This window comes from Nerophis lumbriciformis, linkage group LG03, assembly GCF_033978685.3.
Source record: "Nerophis lumbriciformis linkage group LG03, RoL_Nlum_v2.1, whole genome shotgun sequence".
Taxonomy (NCBI): Eukaryota; Metazoa; Chordata; class Actinopteri; order Syngnathiformes; family Syngnathidae; genus Nerophis; species Nerophis lumbriciformis.
Window position 1 is genome coordinate 12,236,939 of NC_084550.2, and position 11,626 is coordinate 12,248,564.

An 11,626-nucleotide genomic window follows, 5' to 3' on the forward strand; every position below is an offset into this window, starting at 1 on the left:
AAATAGTAAAAAAATCAATGTATTTTCCTTTTAAGGCTGCTGAACACATCTTTCAGGTTTGTGTACAGATCTGTGCAGTTTCATAAAGCATACCGTATTTTTAATAACTTTGGTTTTGTAAGTAATCGTTTATTATGACATTGTTATTGAAATACAGATGACACAAAAGAACCAAGGTAAGTAACTGTGGCAAAACTAGTTGACGGAAGTGACGTCGAGTACGCGCATGCGTGGACCGATCGGGTGATACAGCAAGATGGTGTCTGACGGAGAAGGCCTAAACGCAGGCATTATATTTCTGTATTCTTACATATCTGTTGTTTAATAGAGTACACACGGTTAATAATTGTTTGTAGCCGGATACATTAGTCTGAGTGCACTATGACACTTCTCCTGTTTGCAAGCTTTATTTAAGATAGCTTGCAGCTAGTTTAGCTGGCTAGTTAGCTTAGCTTGTTAGCTGCTAACAAAGAGTCGCGGAAGTTATTTAAACATCGCTAAGTAGGAAACTAATGTGAGTGTAAAGTGTTGTGATTGTGTGAAATGTGTGAAAGAACGATGGCAGAGTATGAGGAGGAACTTTGTCCAACAAAAGAGGCGAACGAGCGACAACATCAACTGCTGGATGTTTATTATAAGAAACATCATCAAGTTGTGTTACACAGACCAGGTTTGTTTACTTTTTATTCTCACATGTTTACTAACTTTATGTGTAACTATTACCACTATTCTGAAATATATTGTGTATAAGAAGTTTGTTTGTCTTGTGAGGATGATGTACATATATACGTCTGGTACTTGCAACCGCGTGGTTCTCGTTGTTCTGTCGAATTTAACAACCCGTAAAAATTAGTTACCTATCCCAGTCCATTTGTAGAATAAACTTAAATCGATGCATTAGCATATTCAGTAAAAAAAAACAACGTATAATAAATAAATATAAGCAGCAGCAACAAAAAAATACTTTAAAATGCTTCTACACATTCAGTAAAAGGCACAGATAACATCCATCCATTTTTCTACCGCTTTCCCTTTCGGGGTCGCGGGGGGGTGCTGGAGCCTATCTCAGCTGCATTCGGGCGGAATGCGGTGTACACCCTGGACAAGTCGCCACCTCATCACAGGGCCAACACAGATAGACAGACAACATTCACACCCTAGGGCCCATTTAGTGTTGCCAATCAACCTATCCCCAGGTGCATGTCTTTGGAGGTGGGAGAAAGCCGGAGTACCCGAAGGGAACCCACGCAGTCACGGGGAGAACATGCAAACTCCACACAGAAAGATCCCGAGCCCAGGACCGAACCCAGGACTTTCGCATTGTGAGGCACAGATACCAGTGTTTCCATATATAGGATTGGTACCTAACAGAACTACACCTACGATTGGTTATCTGTACAATAAAACCATTCTCGGGCCCCTGCAGTCTACTTATTAACTTAAACATCAGTTTTCTCAGGGTGGCGTGGAAGGTGTTTATCCCTAAATCACTAAAAAGCTTGCTGGCACTACTACCCCTGGGCTTTCTGAGCAGGATCCTGAGACAGTCATTATATTCAACCTGGAGTTTGTGCAAGTTCTCTTTCTTGAACCTCACCCAGAGGGGTGCTGTGTACATAGGGGTGCAGTAAGCTCTAAACAAGTACACCTTCGCTTCATCAGAGCAGTAATGACATTTTCTCACCAGCATATTGGCTTGGACATACAGCAGTCTAAACATGTCCGCATCATCCTCCATCTTGTCATTGATGATGATAAGATGTTGATCCTCCTTGGTCCTACATATCATTACCATACTCTTTGTGGCATTATACTTGATGTCAAACTTGACTCCATAGCCTGAGCATATGTTAAGAAGCTGGTGGAACCCTGCACTACTGGGAGATATAATGGCCAAATCATCAGCGTACGTAAAGTGGTTGATTAAAGTGTTTCCCATGATGCACCCTGTTCTGCATTATCCCACTGCCTTGACAGGTCATCCATAGACAGGCTAAATAGGCCTGGTGATAGAGGCCCACCCTGCCGTACCCCATTGCCAACTCTAAAGGGAGCAGATAAACTACTCCCCCATTGTACGTGCTTCTTCTGCCTGTCGTACCAATATGCCAGAATATACCCAGAACACCCCTATGCTTCAGATTGATGAAGAGTTTGAGATGGTTGACTCTGTCAAATGCCTTAGATGCATCAATAAACTCCACCAACATTGTAGACCCCTGCGCTCTGTATTTTTCTAATGCTTCTTTTAAAGCATAAATACACAAGCCAGTGCTGTACTTGCTCTTAAAGCCAAATTGGTTGTCTGCGGTGCAAATAAGATCCCCAACTTTGTATATTATCACACTTTCCAGTACTTTAGATAGCATGCTGGCTCTGGCGATAGGTCGATAATAGTCCATAATTGTCCATAGTCCCTACTTCACCAGCCTTGTCTTTAATGACAGGTACTAAAATAACTGTCAGCATAGCAGCTGGCAGGATGCCATGCATTACCAACCTACCAATATATACCTACTGCATGTACATAAAAACTTAATGGAGGTGTTCGGATATGTTTTAAGTTCTTTGTAGGCAGAATAATGCGACACTAGTAGCCTCTATTGTAAGCAGACTTTTGATCGCATTTATTTACTATTTAAAATGCATAAAAAAGAAAAAATGTGTGTTCTTGATAGGCAAAATTTAAAAAAAGCGTGGTTCCCTTTTAAGTGAAGTGAAGTATATATATTTAGAGCTTTTCTCTAGTGACTCAGAGCGCTTTACATAGTGAAACCCATTATCTAAGTTACATTTAAACCAGTGTGAGTGGCACTGGGAGCAGGTGGGTAAAGTACCTTGCTCAAGGACACAACGGCAGTGACTAGGATCAAACCTGGAACCGTCGAGTTGCTGGCACGGCCGCTCTACTAACCGAGCCACGCCGGCCTTAGAATGCATTCAATTTAAGGCTGAAACGACGCGTTGACGTAGTCGACGTCATCGGTTACGCAAATACGTCGACGCCGTTTTTGTGCGTCAACGCGTCGCATATTTACGTCACACTACTGTCATGGCGGAGCGCAAAGCAGACGATGCGAGCGAGGGGAAAAAGCACGCCAAAAGTCGTCAAAAGTGTGGGAGTATTTCAATAAACGGCCTAATAATGTTGTTGTATGCACACTGTGGCGAGCGGAAATGGCCTATCATAGCAGCACAACGGCTATGAACAAACATTTGAAAAGAAAACACCCAAAAGCGTTCTTGCCATCACCATCAACTAGTCAATCGTCCGCGTGAGTATACGTTGTCATCATTACACAAAAACATGAATGTGTCATTTGTATCTGCGTTGTAAATTCATAAACTAAAGCACCGTTTCGCTCTGAGAGGCGCGTTTGGCCTGCCTGTTCAGTGTTTACAAAGACGCGCTCCTCTTTAACGCTGTGGAGAGGCGGCGGCGGCGAGCGAGCGGCGAGGCGGGGCGCGCCGGGAGCGACGCCGCAATCGTGCCCAGGTGCGCGATCCGCGCACCTGGGCACGATCATCCAATCTCCTCTCGCTGAAGAAAAGGGGAGCAGTAGAGAGAGAGGGAAGAGAGACTGGAAGGAGCCAAAGTGAAGCTGACGTGGAGCGAGAGAGGAGGAGAGCCAGAGACAGAGGACGGTGAGCGAGGAAGAGGAGCTGAAAAGCGAGGAAAGAAAGAGAAAAGAGTTGGAAGAGAAAAGACTTTGTGTAAAATTAAAAGATTGTAAACCTGGCAAAGCCGTCTGGCGTTCAGTCTGTCGGTCCTGAAAGAACCCCAGGGCACAAGACGTGTCACAAACGCTAACGTTAATTAGTTGTGCAAATACCTTTTACAACATTAACAGTTACATATATTATGTACAAACGAACAATTAACTTTCACTTTAATCATACTATCATTGTTGTGTTATTAAGCAAAGTAAGCAATACTTTTACTTTTGTTGAAATGTTTACACTGTACACTTTTTTGTATTGGATGTTTATCTTTATTTTTGCACATTTCAGCAAATAAGCAATACTTTTACTTTTGTTGAAATGTTTACACTGTTGTTACAGAATATTTCTGTTTTGCACTTTTTTGTATTGGATGTTTATCTTTATTTTTGCACATTTTAAAGCAAAATAAGCAATACTTTTACTTTTGAAATGCTTATACTATTGCAGAATATTAAGATTTGCACTGGATGTTTACTTTTATATTTGCACATTAAAAAGCAAATAAGCTACTTTTAATTTTGTTAAATGTTAAAAGTTTTAAATGTTTACATTGTTACAGAATATTTTGTCATGTTGTTGTCAATGTTGACTGAGTGGCCATACTTTTTTTTTTTTTGTAAATAAAAGCCATGCCTTTTGAAAAAACTGGCCTACATTTATTTTTTCCTCTTCATTTTAAATTTAAAAAAAAATCGGTAAAAGGAAAAATAATCTAAAGATTAATCGAAAAAATAATCTATAGATTAACCAATTAATCGAAAAAATAATCTATAGATTAATCGATAGAAAAATAATCGTTAGCTGCAGCCCTAATTCAATTCTATCAAAATTTCATAAAAATCGTAAATACATTCGAGAAATGTCTCAATATTTCCATTAACAATATTTTTATTTAGGAACTTTCTAATGTAACGTGTTTCTATCTGCACTTCTGTTAAAATGAAATAATCACTTATTCTTCTTTTTTGTGAAAATGTAATAAGAGCTTTAGCAGGGTTTCTGTGTATCATTAAAAAGCATTAAAAGTCATTGAATGGACTTTGCCTAAATGAAGGCCTTAAATTGTATTAAAAAGTATTAAATACGATGTCCAGAGGCATTAAAATATTCATGCAATCGTAGGCCAGGACCGATATAAATGAAAATAAACCTAATAACTTAATTCTTTCTGTCATCAATACATTGCTATGTCCGTCTGTTTCCTTTTTGGTCTGTGGATTTTAAACTGGACTAAGAGGTCTCACTCTGTGCATCGCTCTCAGCACCTGAGCATGTTAATTCCACAGTACACTTACATGAACAAAGTGAGCCTCTTGTCAGTCATTCACAATCTTTGTTTCGGCTACTTGCAATTCTCCTCCACACATTTTTCTGTGTGCATTAGTGTTAGCGACACTCACTTTAATGTTGGAGATGGAACTATCCATCCATCCATCCATCTTCTTCCGCTTATCCGAGGTCGGGTCGCGGGAGCAGCAGCCTAAGCAGGGAAGCCCAGACTTCCCTCTCCTCAGCCACTTCGTCCAGCTCTTCCCGGGGGATCCCGAGGCGTTCCCAGGCCAGCCGGGAGACATAGTCTTCCCAACGTGTCCTGGGTCTTCCCCGTGGCCTCCTACCGGTTGGACGTGCCCTAAACACCTCCCGAGGGAGGCGATCGGGTGGCATCCTGACCAGATGCCCGAACCACCTCATCTGGCTCCTCTCGATGTGGAGGAGCAGCGACTTTACTTTGAGCTCCCCCCGGATGACAGAGCTTCTCACCCTATCTCTAAGGGAGAGCCCTGCCACCCGGCGGAGGACACTCATTTCGGCCGCTTGTACCCGTGATCTTGTCCTTTCGGTCATAACCCAAAGCTCATGACCATAGGTGAGGATGGGAACGTAGATCGACCGGTAAATTGAGAGCTTTGCCTTCCGGCTCAGCTCCTTCTTCACCACAACGGATCGATACAGCGTCCGCATTACTGAAGATGCCGCACCGGTCCGCCTGTCGATCTCACGATCCACTCTTCCCTCACTCGTGAACAAGACTCCGAGGTACTTGAACTCCTCCACTTGGGGCAGGGTCTCCTCCCCAACCCGGAGATGGCACTCCACCCTTTTCCGGGCGAGAACCATGGACTCGGACTTGGAGGTGCTGATTCTCATCCCAGTCGCTTCACACTCGGCTGCGAACCGATCCAGCAAGAGCTGAAGATCCTGGCCAGATGAAGCCATCAAGACCACATCATCTGCAAAAAGCAGAGACCTAATCCTGCAGCCACCAAACCGGATCCCCTCAACGCCTTGACTGCGCCTAGAAATTCTGTCCATAAAAGTTATGAACAGAATCGGTGACAAAGGGCAGCCTTGGCGGAGTCCAACCCTCACTGGAAACGTGTCCGACTTACTGCCGGCAATGCGGACCAAGCTCTGACACTGATCATACAGGGAGCGGATCGCCAAAATCAGACTTAGTGTTAGCGACACTCACTTTAATGTTGGAGATGGAACTAGTCATTTTTTAATACCACGCTGTAATACAGGCCCCCATATAACAGCCCGGGATATGCCTGCTATATGATTCTTTAATTTTGGGCCTTTTAGAATTAGCATGTTTTCGTCCATTTGTGTCAAGGAGGTGAAATTAGGTCTGAAAACCTTTGACAAGTTGACATCATGTCCATTAGGACTTTTCAAAGTGTAGAATACCATCCGCCTTAAACAGAATATTTTACTTTGAAAGTAAACTAGATCATTTATTCATTGACTTCCTGTCCCACAAGAGCAGATTTTAGCTCAATTGAACCGCCTTGTTGTGGCGACCACTAAATATGGAAGCCAGGTGGTGGAAACTGACATTGACTTGAAAACAAAAAACGGAACGAGTCTGTCGCCGTGGCGCCGCCGTTCCACATCCAGTGGAAATCCCCGGTTACAATTGCAAACGTTGCTTGGCAAGATCAATGACGAAACCTTACTTCGGGTTCAAGGCAGGAAGCAAAAGGAAATACACTTTCAAACCAAAGCACTCGCAGTGAGCGAAATCGACCGCAAGATGGCGTCATAGCAGAGACAACAATACAGAATACAGATTTACACTGTAAACAACCTAATCTTTTCTCTAAATTTATACATCAGCATACCTGCCAACTACTCCGGTTTTCCCGTAATTCGTACAGTTTTCATCAACCTATTCCGGGTTACGGTTGCAGTGATAAAAAATACGGTTTTTCATTAATTAAAAAAAAAAGGGTGAAAACTACGCGAATTGCACCTTGTGCAGACAAGATTTTTCGATCGGACACGGAGGAATTAGCGATGTAAAAGACCACGTTGGGACAAAAAAACACAAGTCTAATGCCGTTGCTAGCGATACAAGTGGAAAACTTTCAACGTTTTTCGTCGCCCAAACAGATTCTTTGGATGTGATAAATGCCGAAGTTTTATTTACGGAGGCAATAATTGAGCATGGACTTCCAATTGCACTGGCTGATCACATGGAACAGTTAAATGTTTGTAATGCAACCTTTAAAAATCATTACGCGGTGATCGCGGTCCCAAAAATAAACTTTTCTTGCATGATAATGTCCAGAAAAATTTGCTTTACATTACTATAGAGTCCTTTTAACGAATGAGTTTGATGGTTTATCACAAACCTTAAATGAAAGAAGTCCTTTGTTCTCCTGCAGCATGCATGCGCTTTGGCCTTGCTTCGTGTTTGGTGCGCAATCCTGTCGGCTGTATTTCACAGCACGACATACTGTTAAAAGTGTTTATACTATTTATGCTTTCAAGTCCAAGTTGAAGAAATCTTGTTAAATGTTGACAGCATAACTACCAAAATACAGAAGTATGTCCTTAATATTTTTGCAGTGCTATTTCTGTTGAAAAGTTCAAATGATTACATTAGAGATGTGATGTGCCACTTTTCAAGTGTCTGATGGCTTAAATTAATTTTCATTAATTTTTCATATTTTGAATTCTTTTGAAAGGCTTACAAAAAAACTACATTTGAATTGTAATTCCATGCTATTGACAGGACTATTAATTTTAATGAAGTTAGCTTACCATGTTTACAGTATGATAATTGTGATAGAAATGTGAATTTTAGGCACAGAATATTTTTTACAATTGAACAAGGCAGTAGATTATACAAGCTTGGACAGAAAGTTAATGACACCAATTTTTTTTTTAATGGAATTGTTTAGTACTGTTTTACCATTTGTTTACTGTAAAAAGTGTTTATACTGTTTATACTTTCAATTAACAAATTGAAGTCTTGTGAAAGGTTGACAGGATAACTGGCATTAACTGTCAAAATAATTTCAAACTATTGAAGTTAGCTTACAGAATAAACATGCCAATCAACCCATATGATTTTTGCTGTAATATTTTTGTTTTGAAAAGTCACTGTGACTGATAGAAAAGTGATGGTTTTAGCAACATTTTAACCTGTCTGAATGCTAATAATCATTTTGCGTCTGGGGGCAAAGCCCTGAACCCTCCACCAGGACTTTGTCCTGGACTTACCGGGGCCTGCGGCCCTTGGACCCTGGCTACTAGGTTTTTCTGATTTCAAAAGTTGGCAGGTATGCATCAGTAACTGACATTAAAATTACAGGGGGCACTGGAGCCTATCCCAGCTGCACTCAGGCAGCAGGGAATTTATCGCAATTTAGATTTTAGGCCATATTGCCCACCCCTTGTAAAAAGTGGTCTTATTTTCCTGTAAATAATGTTGTAAAGAGCAGTGTGTTTGTTTTCAGGCCAATTCATATAATAACTTGTTATTTTTAAGTACATGTGTTTTCAGGCCAATTCATTTAATAACTTGTTTGTTTTAAGTTGATGTGAACTTACTGACTGAATCTTGACATTTCTCAAGCATGTTTGTCATTTTGTGTCCTGCAGATGTCTGTGAAGAACAACTTCTGCCTGAAAAACAGGAGTGTAGCTTCAGGATGGTGAAGGAGGATCAATCAAAGAGGAAGACCAGGTACCATGGACCCCCTGGGGTCTCCTTTACCTCTTTGACAAAGACCCTTCCCTGTAAAAAGGAAGAGGAAGACTCACTGGCGCCCCACATTAAAGAGGAAGAGGAGGAACATAGCATCAGTCAGAAGGGAGATCATATTGAAGGACTGGTGGAGTTCCCAGTGACTGGTGTCCCCGTGAAGAGTGAAGATGATGAGGTCAAATGTGAAAGTGAGGAGAAGAGAGAGGCGGAGCCTCCAAGCAGCAGCTCAACACAACACATGACAACAGAAGCTGATGGAGACCACTGTGGAGGATCACAAGCAGACAAGCTCTTAGCTCCACTATCAGATAGTGAGGACACAACGTCACACTCTCCTGACACTGATGATGAAGACTCTAAAGATGATAAGACATGTCACACTGACAACACTCACTTGAAATGTTCTCACTGTGACCAAACATTTAAAAACCATAGTCATCTGAAAAGACACATGAGAACACACACTGGAGAAAAACCTTTTTCTTGTACAATCTGTGGCTTATCTTTTACAAGGAAGGATAATTTGAAAGATCACACAAGAACACACAAAGGAGAAAAACCTTTTTCGTGTTCTTTGTGTGATTCAAGGTATGCACGAAGTCGAGATTTGAAAAAACACCTGAAAAGACACACTGGGGGAAACCTTTTTAAGTGTTCTGTGTGTAATTCAAGTTTTGTCCAAGGTGAACATTTGAAAAGACACATGAGAACACACACAGGAGAAAAGCCTTTTTCCTGTTCACTTTGTAGTAAAGGTTTTGCACAAAGTCACAATTTGAAAGTACACATGAGAACACACACTGGTGAAAAACCTTTTTCCTGTTCAACCTGTGGTAAAGGTTTTACACACAGTCAGAGTTTGAAAGAACACATGACAATACACAGTGGAGAGAAACCTTTTTCCTGTTCAATTTGTGGTGAAGATTTTGTACGGCGACAGTCTGTAAAAGTACACATGAGAACGCACACTGGTGAAAAACCTTTTTCTTGTTCAATCTGTGGTAAAAGTTTTACAGAAAGTCGTTGTATGGAAAGACATACAAGATCGCACACTGGTGAAAAAGCTTTTTCCTGTTCAATCTGTGGTAAAGGTTTTACAGAAAGTCAATATTTGAAAGTACACAAGAAAACACACACTGGTGAAAAACCTTTTTCCTGTTCTATCTGTGGTAAAGGTTTTACAGAAAGTCAGAATGTGAAAAGACACATGAGAACACACACTGGTGAAAAATCACATTCCTGTTCAATCTGCAACAAAAGCTTTTGTGAACGATCATACCTTGTAGCACACATGAGAAGACACACAGGAGAGAATGTGTTGAGTTGCAGTGTGTGTGGTGAAAGATTCTCTTCTAAGTACCAGTGTAAGAAACACAAGTGTGCTGGTGAGAACAGCAGCAGCAAATGAAACTGCAAGATTTGAAAAAACTGTCAAGACTTTAATTTTGACTTTCTAGCAACATCAGCACATATGACATGTGTGACATTGTTGTTTGTGTAACAATCTTTTTAATATGCTTCTACGTTTATAGATTAGATATTTTGTATTAGTGCTTTTTTCAGTCAAGTACATGCATTAATATGCAACCTTGTGTACTTTTATTAAACATTGAACAGAACAATTTGACTGAAAAGGTGAGAGTAAAAGAATGGCCGTGCGCGACCCGAGGGTCCCTGGTTCAATCCCCACCTAGTACCAACCTCGTCATGTCCGTTGTGTCCTGAGCAAGACACTTCACCCTTGCTCCTGATGGGTGCTGGTTAGCGCCTTGCATGGCAGCTCCCTCCATCAGTGTGTGAATGTGTGTGTGAATGGGTAAATGTGGAAGTAGTGTCAAAGCGCTTTGAGTACCTTGAAGGTAGAAAAGCGCTATACAAGTACAACCCATTTATCATTTATCATTTATAAACAGTACAAGACATATTTTACATACAATAAAAAAATGTGTGTGTATATATATTCACCATACAATTTTAGACATTCATAATAGTGTTTTTTTATAGGTGCTTGAAATATTGAAGTGTGACATATTTTTATTTCTAATTGTTAATGATCCCGTAGACTAGCACCTTTATATGATATACATATGTACTGGTTCACATCTGAAACATCTTCTGGACCACTTCAGGAAGCATATTATTATTTACTTTATACATCATTTGAACAGTTGTCTTTTATACAATTTTAAAATGTGTGACTTTATGAATCATTTGTTGGGTCTCTATGCCATTTTATCAATTATCTTTATTACTGTCTTTTGTAATATGATGATTGTGTTGTGATTGTTTTATATATATGTCCCCAGACCTTTATGCAATATAAAAGTGAGAGAAAATGACTGAATTGTTTGTGGAAGGATGGTTTTGTTTTTACAAACTTACATTTGTGGATAAAACAAAAATTCCCACTATTGTGTTTTAAACATTTTTTATGTTTTCTATTTTAATTTTCTAACATCTCCAAAACAATATCAATGGCAATCAAAGTTTGGAGTGTCAGGCAAAAGCCAATATTGTAAAACATCCCACAAAGATTTACTTTCCATACATTCATAAAATATACTGTTTATTTTGTTTCGCTATCACAGAACCAACAAGTGTTGTCTTCAATTGCAAAACAACATCCTGAAAATTATTTTAAGTGGTAAATATATTTTAACTCACACAGTACTATATAGAAAGTAGCATTTAAAATACAAATATACTGCAAGAAAATAAATGAAAATATAATTTCAAATAGGTAAAAGGCTTTGTATATTCCCAGTTACGAGTAGCCGCAACCTGTAATATGTTTTCTTTTTGATAGGGACTTACACATGTTGGTGTTATAGCAGGCACACGAATAAGAACCTTTTTTGGAGTGAGATCTTGGTTGAATGTGATTTGTACAAATACCTCTGGTGT

The 11,626-nt window shown here is 40.1% G+C and overlaps 1 protein-coding gene across 1 annotated transcript; it reads left to right on the plus strand.

The window, feature by feature from the left end:
- The first annotated feature begins 224 nt into the window (after positions 1 to 224).
- On the plus strand, positions 225 to 11,056 carry LOC133579092 (uncharacterized). The gene is made up of 2 exons (XM_061933628.2): positions 225 to 670; positions 8,617 to 11,056. The coding sequence occupies exons 1-2, from the start codon at positions 544 to 546 to the stop codon at positions 10,128 to 10,130; spliced, it is 1,641 nt and encodes a 546-aa protein (XP_061789612.1). The 5' UTR covers positions 225 to 543; the 3' UTR covers positions 10,131 to 11,056.
- The last annotated feature ends 570 nt before the right edge of the window (positions 11,057 to 11,626 follow it).

Bases quoted from the DNA above. Each gene is read 5' to 3' on its own strand.
- LOC133579092 (XM_061933628.2), top strand. From the start codon at position 544: ATGTGTGAAAGAACGATGGCAGAGTATGAGGAGGAACTTTGTCCAACA. The intron at 671-8,616 runs GTTTGTTTACTT...TGTGTCCTGCAG, and splicing joins AGTTGTGTTACACAGACCAG to ATGTCTGTGAAGAACAACTT.